The sequence below is a fragment of the Pelmatolapia mariae genome, linkage group LG9, assembly GCF_036321145.2.
Source record: "Pelmatolapia mariae isolate MD_Pm_ZW linkage group LG9, Pm_UMD_F_2, whole genome shotgun sequence".
In the NCBI taxonomy this organism is placed as follows: Eukaryota; Metazoa; Chordata; class Actinopteri; order Cichliformes; family Cichlidae; genus Pelmatolapia; species Pelmatolapia mariae.
Genome location: NC_086235.1, coordinates 1,165,001 through 1,175,553, shown reverse-complemented (window position 1 = coordinate 1,175,553; position 10,553 = coordinate 1,165,001). Strand labels below are relative to the sequence as shown.

The 10,553-nt window shown below is 40.1% G+C and overlaps 1 protein-coding gene across 1 annotated transcript in view; it reads right to left on the bottom strand.

The window, feature by feature from the left end:
• Positions 1 to 2,458: 2,458 nt before the first annotated feature.
• Positions 2,459 to 10,553, bottom strand: part of sugct (succinyl-CoA:glutarate-CoA transferase) — an 84,617-nt gene continuing 76,522 nt past the window's right edge. The window contains exon 14 of the mRNA XM_063483106.1: positions 2,459 to 6,191. Within this exon, the coding sequence (XP_063339176.1) occupies positions 6,028 to 6,191 (164 nt within the window). The 3' untranslated portion in view covers positions 2,459 to 6,027. The remainder of the gene's footprint in view (positions 6,192 to 10,553) is intronic.

Genomic DNA, 10,553 nt, shown 5'->3' with positions numbered 1-10,553 from the left:
ATAAAAAAATGTATAAAAGCTGGAGTATTGCTGCTACACATGTGTGTATACCATGCCGCTAAAACTCTAACTGTAGAGTTTCTTAGACCTTGGCTCCTATAACGAGTTCTAAATAAGTTCATGACAACAGAAAATGAGCTCACAGAGTCTGCTGATGTCTTTACTGCAGGAATGAAGCTCTGACACAGCCCGTTAGATTTACAGCTGTCAGAGATGATGAACTCAAAAACACAGTCTGGAAAATGTTAACAGACAACAGCCTGCGACTGATAAAAACACTCATACGTGGTTTTTCAGCGTCGAGGACTTATCGTGCTGTTTCTGTCACTCTTTAAATTATTTTACATTTCCAGTTTGAACAAAAACAAACTTGGTCTGTAGAACGTGGAAGTCCACAGTCAGCAGACAGCAGCAGCTTTATTTCATGTGAATGATTTTCAGTAAGAGTTTTGTTTTACAGGAAGTCGAAGTCACAGTCAAGATTTTCTGTTTGGACATCAGCTAGCTGAAAGAAGTCACAAAACAAAAATAAAGAAATAAATTTGAGACAAAACGAGACAGAAAACAACCAAAAACTCGCCCGTCTGAATCTAAGGCTCTGGCTCTTCGGAGGGGTGGGGCCTTTCAAATTTACACGCACCCTGGGGCCCATTGTGATTTCTTTAAGTCATTAAGAAAATCGCCTTTCCTCCAGTGAATTTGTGCCTTTGACTGTGATGACTGATTGTTGTTCTTGTAATATTTGTCCTTACAGTCCTCGATCAGGCCTGAACAGCCTCCAGTTTGAAGGCACGGACGATCTGCTGAGTAACGTCCTTGAAAACGATTATTTTACCAAACGTGCGGCGCTCTGCTCTGGTTTCATGTAACGGAGTTCTGTAGGAGGGGTCGCTCCGCTCAGAAAGATGACATGTGATCCCAGAGCAGTGTTTGTGTCAGTTTTTGGATGGCGGAGCTACAGTAAGTCCCTGGTTTGTGATGAATCACACCTGAGCCTCCCCTCTCCTCCCTTCTTCCTTCAAAACTCAAACAAACACGTCAGTCTGCGTCTCCCCCGGCGACTCCGCCATGGTCCAGATGCGTCACGTTTCCTCGAATTCAGTAAACACCACGTTCGTTCGATTATTCCGCTTTCTACCAGAGGATTTCTTCTCCATTAATCAAACTGTCAACCTGCCTCTCGTCCTCCCACCGACATCAATGGCACGCTCAGCGTTTCCAAAAGGAGCGACAGATCCCGGCGTGCAGCGGGAGATATCGAGCTCCTGGGAGCTTACTTTTTTATCCTTGACATACAGCCATATTGCAAGCAATGATCAGAGATGATTAATGTCATAAACAAGCTGGGCTGCTGCCAATAATCTCTCACTGGTGTCCCAGAACAATATCTGCAGAGGATTCTGGAAATCACTCACCCGGCATCCAAACACTTTACACTTCATCTCCTCTGTTTTCCCTGCATACGAAGTGTGAAACGAACCACTTCAAGCTGCACTGATCAATAGTTTTCCATCAGCGACAGACCAAAGGGCAGAAAGCCGGCGGCTCGGCGGGGTTCCAGCCTCCCGGAGCTCCGAGTTTTTCAGAACATCTTCATCTTGAGTTTCCATCTAAATTTAGAACATAGGAACCATCGTGAAGGTGGCATGAACGACAGCTGCCAACGAGGAAGGAACCGCGGCGAGATGATATCATTACTGACGACTGGGTGAAGCTCAGATGGTTGTTACCTTAATGCAATAAAACTGGAAAGGTTACCATTTCCTCATTAATATGTTTTAGCAAAAAGAAATGAAACTGACCTTTTATCTCACAATAACAGCTTTTTCACATTTGCACAATTGTGGGCGGATCTGTTTTTCTGCCTTGATTTGATCAGAAATCAGTGGAGGGAGAAAATCTGGGACTTCCTGTTTGGGGGCATGTGTTCTCATGTGATACATACCTTAAACTGTTTCTAATCAATAAAACACAATATTTATATTTTTTAAAATTTTCTCCCATGTTAAAGAACACAGCATCTTACGTTTATGAGACAATGCCTGAGTTTTTCTGCATTTATTCTCCACCTCGCCTTCGAGCTCAGGTGATCCTTATTCATTCACCCATGACTGTGTCCATCGTCCAACAGTGTTGGCTGCATATCAAACAACAAGTACACCCAGTGTCTAACTTTAACCTAGTCAGTAATCTCTATCAGAAACACCTGTCCCCACAGGTGAGGTCATGCGGGGACAGCAAACCAAAGAGACGAGCAGTCAGGTGAATAAACAGGTGACATTTTCCAGAAGGTTGCTTCCAGGTCAGTCGTTTCACTTCATTTCTTGAAATTTGTTGCAGGCAATTTATTATAATTGACATTCCAGTAAATCATCACGACATAAACCTCCCACAGTGTCACATCACATGCACATACACAGGTCATAAAATGATTCAAAAGTTTTATTCAAAAGCAAGTTCATAAACAGCTCTAAGGTCCAATAAACATCTTTTGCTTTGAGAAACACTTTATAAAGTCATGATGGTGTGATCTTTCTTTGGTATTTGTAGCGTATTGTTTCAAACACTGACCTGAACATCTGACAAAAATCATCAGTGTCCTGTAGAGTTAGAACAGTATGACTGTAGAGTTCTGTAGAGTTACTGTTGTGTTACTGTAGAGTTCTGTAGAGTTATTGTTGTATTTCTGTAGTGTTACTGTAGAGTTCTGTAGTGTTACTGTAGAGTTCTGTAGAGTTCTGTAGAGTTACTGTTGTGTTACTGTAGTGTTACTGTAGAGTTCTGTAGAGTTCTGTAGAGTTACTGTTGTGTTACTGTAGTGTTACTGTAGAGTTCTGTAGTGTTACTGTAGAGTTCTGTAGAGTTACTGTTGTGTTACTGTAGTGTTACTGTAGAGTTCTGTAGAGTTACTGTTGTGTTACTGTAGTGTTACTGTAGAGTTCTGTAGAGTTACTGTTGTGTTACTGTAGTGTTACTGTAGAGTTCTGTAGTGTTACTGTAGAGTTCTGTAAAGTTACTGTAGAGTTCTGTAGTGTTACTGTAGAGTTACTGTAGAGTTCTGTAGAGTTACTGTTGTGTTACTGTAGTGTTACTGTAGAGTTACTGTAGAGTTCTGTAGTGTTACTGTAGAGTTACTGTTGTGTTACTGTAGTGTTACTGTAGAGTTCTGTAGAGTTACTGTTGTGTTACTGTAGAGTTACTGTAGAGTTCTGTAGAGTTACTGTTGTGTTACTGTAGTGTTACTGTAGAGTTCTGTAGAGTTACTGTTGTGTTACTGTAGTGTTACTGTAGAGTTCTGTAGTGATACTGTAGAGTTCTGTAGAGTTACTGTTGTGTTACTGTAGTGTTACTGTAGAGTTCTGTAAAGTTACTGTTGTGTTACTGTAGTGTTACTGTAGAGTTCTGTAAAGTTACTGTTGTGTTACTGTAGTGTTACTGTAGAGTTCTGTAGAGTTACTGTTGTGTTACTGTAGTGTTACTGTAGAGTTCTGTAGTGATACTGTAGAGTTCTGTAGAGTTACTGTTGTGTTACTGTAGTGTTACTGTAGAGTTCTGTAGAGTTACTGTTGTGTTACTGTAGTGTTACTGTAGAGTTCTGTAAAGTTACTGTTGTGTTACTGTAGTGTTACTGTAGAGTTCTGTAGAGTTACTGCTGTGTTACTGTAGAGTTACTGTAGAGTTCTGTAGAGTTACTGTTGTGTTACTGTAGTGTTACTGTAGAGTTCTGTAGAGTTACTGTTGTGTTACTGTAGTGTTACTGTAGAGTTCTGTAGTGATACTGTAGAGTTCTGTAGAGTTACTGTTGTGTTACTGTAGTGTTACTGTAGAGTTCTGTAGAGTTACTGTTGTGTTACTGTAGTGTTACTGTAGAGTTCTGTAAAGTTACTGTAGAGTTCTGTAGTGTTACTGTAGAGTTACTGTTGTATTACTGTAGTGTTACTGTAGAGTTATTGTAGAGTTCTGTAGAGTTACTGTTGTGTTACTGTAGAGTTACTGTAGAGTTCTGTAAAGTTACTGTAGAGTTACTGTAGAGTTCTGTAGAGTTACTGTTGTGTTACTGTAGAGTTCTGTAGAGTTACTGTAGATTTCTGTAGAGTTCTGTAGAGTTCTGTAGAGTTACTGTTGTGTTACTGTAGTGTTACTGTAGAGTTACTGTAGAGTTCTGTAGTGTTACTGTAGAGTTACTGTTGTGTTACTGTAGTGTTACTGTAGAGTTCTGTAGAGTTACTGTTGTGTTACTGTAGAGTTACTGTAGAGTTACTGTTGTGTTACTGTAGTGTTACTGTAGAGTTCTGTAGAGTTACTGTTGTGTTACTGTAGTGTTACTGTAGAGTTCTGTAGTGATACTGTAGAGTTCTGTAGAGTTACTGTTGTGTTACTGTAGTGTTACTGTAGAGTTCTGTAAAGTTACTGTTGTGTTACTGTAGTGTTACTGTAGAGTTCTGTAGAGTTACTGTTGTGTTACTGTAGTGTTACTGTAGAGTTCTGTAGAGTTACTGTTGTGTTACTGTAGTGTTACTGTAGAGTTCTGTAAAGTTACTGTTGTGTTACTGTAGTGTTACTGTAGAGTTCTGTAGAGTTACTGCTGTGTTACTGTAGAGTTACTGTAGAGTTCTGTAGAGTTACTGTTGTGTTACTGTAGTGTTACTGTAGAGTTCTGTAGAGTTACTGTTGTGTTACTGTAGTGTTACTGTAGAGTTCTGTAGTGATACTGTAGAGTTCTGTAGAGTTACTGTTGTGTTACTGTAGTGTTACTGTAGAGTTCTGTAGAGTTACTGTTGTGTTACTGTAGTGTTACTGTAGAGTTCTGTAAAGTTACTGTAGAGTTCTGTAGTGTTACTGTAGAGTTACTGTTGTATTACTGTAGTGTTACTGTAGAGTTATTGTAGAGTTCTGTAGAGTTACTGTTGTGTTACTGTAGAGTTACTGTAGAGTTACTGTTGTGTTACTGTAGAGTTACTGTAGAGTTCTGTAGAGTTACTGTTGTGTTACTGTAGAGTTCTGTAGAGTTACTGTAGATTTCTGTAGAGTTCTGTAGAGTTCTGTAGAGTTACTGTTGTGTTACTGTAGTGTTACTGTAGAGTTACTGTAGAGTTCTGTAGAGTTACTGTTGTGTTACTGTAGTGTTACTGTAGAGTTCTGTAGAGTTACTGTTGTGTTACTGTAGAGTTCTGTAGAGTTACTGTAGAGTTACTGTTGTGTTACTGTAGTGTTACTGTAGAGTTACTGTAGAGTTCTGTAGAGTTACTGTTGTGTTACTGTAGTGTTACTGTAGAGTTCTGTAGAGTTACTGTAGATTTCTGTAGAGTTACTGTTGTGTTACTGTAGAGTTCTGTAGAGTTCTGTAGAGTTACTGTAGAGTTACTGTTGTGTTACTGTAGTGTTACTGTAGAGTTTACTGTAGAGTTCTGTAGAGTTACTGTTGTGTTACTGTAGTGTTACTGTAGATTTCTGTAGAGTTACTGTAGAGTTCTGTAGAGTTCTGTAGAGTTACTGTAGAGTTACTGTTGTGTTACTGTAGTGTTACTGTAGAGTTACTGTAGAGTTCTGTAGAGTTACTGTTGTGTTACTGTAGTGTTACTGTAGAGTTACTGTAGAGTTCTGTAGAGTTACTGTTGTGTTACTGTAGTGTTACTGTAGAGTTACTGTAGAGTTCTGTAGAGTTACTGTTGTGTTACTGTTGTGTTACTGTAGAGTTACTGTAGAGTTCTGTAGAGTTACTGTTGTGTTACTGTAGTGTTACTGTAGAGTTACTGTAGTGTCGTCCTTCTGCTACTTTAGTGTCATAAAACACAAAGATGTTAGAAAAATCAGCTTCATATTTGTGTAAAAACACTCTGTATACAGAAGTAGTTCATAAATAATTTTAAAATAGATTTAAAAATGGAAATATGAACTTATCTTCAGCTGAAATCTAAATGTTTAATGATCAGTCATCTGTCCTTTAAAATGAAAACTAGTGATCAGTTAAAAATTATCAGTTTTTGTCTTTTCCTTTCTCTCCTTAATTATTTTTCTTTCGGCCAATCAGGAGACTTCATTCTGAACCACTGCTTTTGACTCCAGCAGGGTTTCTATGACTCCATCGCTGTACGATAAGACGTCTCGCAGCACCTCCACGGTGTGCTGGCCAATCAGAGGAGGGGGTGTCGGGCCGCTTGGAGAGAAGCTGCTGAAACGAACCGCCGGACCTGAAGACAAGCAAACAAAAAGAGACAGCGAATCAGAGCCGCGTGCTGTTGGAAAGGAAATGCAGATTCAATCCCACTCATTCAGTTTTTCTCATCTTTGCATTCCTTCTCTTGTTTGTCCACTGCTTTCCATGTTTCACCTGTTTGTGTTCATGTTCCTGGTCTCACTCACACTTTGGAGAACAATTTCCTGCTCTTTCATCACATTTGTGGTTGCATAAAGTTCCAGCTGTTTTCAGTGGGTAACAGGTCACAGACACTAATGTGTAGTGTAATTCATGGTGTGGCCAGATAATGTAAAGCTGATTACAGTGGGAGAACTAAAGTAAAATGCCCACATAGTGAAATCCCTGCAGCTAATGTGGTACAAAGAGTTTATTGTTGTTAGAATAACTGCTGTGGGAAGTAATCACTTCTGATTTTCAGTAATGATATTACTGAAATAAGAGAGTATTAGTGGGGTAACAGTCCAAAAACAGACCAGAGAAACACTAACATTCAAATTAAACTGTCTTTATTTGCAAATATATTTTTACAAAAACAACTAAGCCAATTAATAATAAATCTAAAGTATATGAAGTTACTGAAGTGTGTGTGTGTGTGTGTGTGTGTGTGTGTGTGTGTGTCACCTGGAACATCAAATGAACTGTGTTCTTATGATCGGGGAGGGACCAGCAACCATCTGTGAGTCACTCTGATTGCATATAAGATTCATATAAGAAGATTGAATTGAGTTCCTGTTTCGTTTCTTTCTGTTAAATTAGTTTTAGAGAGAAAATGAAGGCAGGAAGTGAGCGAGGAGGAAAAGGAACAAACATTTTATTTTGGGAAACTCACAACAATCAGCTGTTTTTTAAGGAACAGCACTAATGAGCCGAACTCTCACACTGTGTGTGTCTGTGTGTGTGTGTGTGAGGCCACTCGTGCAAGATGACATAAGTGTATGTGTATCTGCCCGCATAGTGTCATGTTTGACTGTGTGTGTGTTCAGGGTGTCAGGGCAAATAATTATGGAATAAGATTATGTAATCCTCTTATTCACTGATTGCATTCTTTTGCTTTCTGTGCTAAAACCGAGGAGGAGAAATAATCAAACCACTGAGGCGGAAAAAGATTGACAGTTTTCTTTGTGTCTGTGGTCAGTGAGGTTTGTGGTAAGAAATGTGCTCAAGAAATTATATACAAGTATTACTTCTAATGGTGTTTATACACATTATAACGATCAGTGTTAATAAACGGTAAATATTACCTCTTTTAACTGTTTAGTTTATGTTTATCAGCTAATGATGTTATAATTTGTGTTTATATGATCACATAAGATAATAAGTTAACTTGTGAATTATACATGGTATCACTCTGTATCATAGTTAATAGAGATAACAATTGTAATTTTGAACTTGTGTCCTGAAAAAGGACACAAACCAGATCCCGATCACATAGGACTTAAAAAAAACAAAACAAAAGGGTTTTTTTTTAATTTTCTTTTTACATTTTTAGAAACAGGTTTTTAGAATTTGGTTGCTTGGTTACAAATGATCTTGGTATCCTTGGTTACAGATGGTCTTGGTTAGTTAGTTACAGATGGTTGTGCTTGCTTAGTTACAACTGTGCCTGGTTGCTTAGTTACAGATGGTCGTGGTTGCTTAGTTACAGATGTCCGTGGTTGCTTATTTACAGATGGCTGTGGATGACGACTTGCTAGAGATGATTGTATTTTATTAGTTAGAGGTTCTCATGATTGATTACTTACAGGTGGTTGTAGTTCATTAGCTAAAGGTGGTTATATTTAATTAGTTAATTAATTACAGGTGGTCATGGTTGCTTAGTAACACGTAGTTGTGGTTGCTTAGTTACAGGTGTTGCTGGTTGCTTAGTTACAGATGGTCGTGATTGCTTAGTTACAGATGGTCATGGTTGCTTAGTTAAAGGTGGTTGTCTTTGATTAGTTAGAGGTGTTTGTGGTTAATTAGTTACAGGTTGTCATGGTTGCTTAGTAACAAGGAGTTGTGGTTGCTTAGTTACAGGTGTTGCTGGTTGCTTAGTTACGGGTGGTTGTCTTTGATTAGTTAGAGGTGTTCATGGTTAATTAGTTACAGGTTGTCATGGTTGCTTAGTAACACGTAGTTGTGGTTGGTTAGTTACAGGTGTTGCTGGTTGCTTAGTTACAGGTGGTTGTGGTTGGTTACTGGGACTGTCAGGGCCGTCCTCAGGTTTGTGTTTAGCGCTGCCTGCAGGTTGCATTGGCTCTAGCTTGAATAGCTTGGTTTGTGTCCTGCTTTTATTCGCTGCCTCCATCACGTTTCAGTCTGTTACTGTTTGTTCTGAGCTATTTCCTGGCTCTGAAACAGCACACGCACACACACATGAATACACACTCACAAACAGAGGAGTGCCATCAACAGGTCGGCCAATGAATGTTCTGAGCAGCACGTTTTCATGCCCAATTAACCTCCGAGGTACAGACAACACACACACACCACACAAATGTGCACACACACACTTGTGTCTGGTGTTGTTTACTAAACAGAGATGCACAGAAGAGGAAAGTGCAGAGCAAAGAAAAGGATATTGTTAGGGCTGTGAATGGGCTGACACACAAACGCACACACACAGATTCCTCTCACATTATGGTTTGGTGTAAATCACACGAGGGAACAGGATCACAGAGCAAACGGAGGCTGTGAGACATCATGTTACATGTTAGCAGGATGTGTGTGTGCACATGTGTTGGTCATGTAGTGGGCACATAAATCTGTTTGCAGTCACACTATGAGGACTCGGCCACAAAGTCAGGACGGTGATTTTCAGTTTGAGGTTCAGTTTGCAGGAAACATACAAACCTAAATCTCTGTGAGCGTTATTCGTGTGATTGTGATTGGCTGGCTGTGGCTCAGGTGGAAGAGCGGGTCGTCTACTAATCGGAGGGTCAGTGGATAGATCCCTGATGAATCTGGTCCACATGCTGAGGTATCCGTGTGAAGACAATGAACGTCAGGTCATAATGCTTCCATCAGTGTGTTTAGGCACAGATTAACGCTCTGTGTGAATGTGACTGGGTGAACGAAGCATGTAGGACAGCTCTGCTCCGTGAGTTCACTGAGCCCATCAGGACTCCGTCTTTGCAGGAAAAAAGAGTTTAAGCGCATCTGCAGTGAGCCGAACCTTCCTGAACATTTCCGGTTTCAATCGAAAGGTTTAAAAAGAACCTGAGGGAATACATCACTAACATACATGTGACAAATGTGTTTATCTTATGAGTACTGATTAAGTTATGGTCCCAGCTCACATGTATCCGCCTCTTCAGTCTGATTTCATCGGCCAAGCTCGTCTTCAGTTCCCAAACTCAATAATGATTAACATTAGCAGCACATTAGCACAGTGAGGCTGGAGGATGAACGCTAACTTATTTAACTTATGTTAACTTTCATTGACAGTCCTTGATGGGCAGCAACAAATGCATCATGGCAGAAAAAGATGCTGAAAATGGACCAAACATCAGTCAGGAGAACACCTGACAGCATCCATCCCCAGCACGAGGTCAGTCATTAACATACTGCTGCATGTTTGGAGTCCTGGCTATGAAGCCTCATGCACCCATGCTAATCTTTGTTAGCCTCAGAGTCATTCTTTTCTAACACGTTCAAATATTTGGTGTCTGTCAAACCGCTGGGCTGTCGTTACATCGTAGCGTTTTAAAAACAGAGGTTTAAAATGAATATTGGTAATAAAAACCCAGAGAGGCCGACAGTCATCACTCACTATTTTTAGGGGCTTGTTCAGATTAAACAGAACAAGATGCAAAGAATTAAAACACAACCATATGCTGTATGGCTGTAGAGCAGCCGTACATGTCTCCCCCTCTCTCTCTGTCTACCTGCTTTCCTGTTAATCTTCACTGTATCTGTCCAATAAAGGCCAAAAACAAAGTTCAGAGTTCATACATCATCACTTAACAACTGGATTGTGCCACAGTGCCTCCTTATATGAAACAAGCCCCACGTCGAGCCAGCACATAAACAAAGCAGAAAGTTAAATGCACTGGTGCCACCTGTTTCACTGCCACAAAGACAGAAATCACTTTAGGGATATGAATCTATGTCCATAGATGTCCCAGCGCTTCACAGGGAGAAGACCCTGATCAGGCACTGTTTTTGATTTCAGTCTTAGACTCTCCGAATGTTTCCATCTTTCCTCGTTAGCTCATTTTACTGAACCACAGCCCCCCCCCCCTCAGATTCAAATAACAGTCCTGTTATTAACAGCACCCCATGATGGACGGCTCTGTCCACGGGAAGATAATCACTCGTTCTTTCATTATGTTTCTGGAACCATCCTGATGTTATTGAGTGGGCAGTGCTGGCT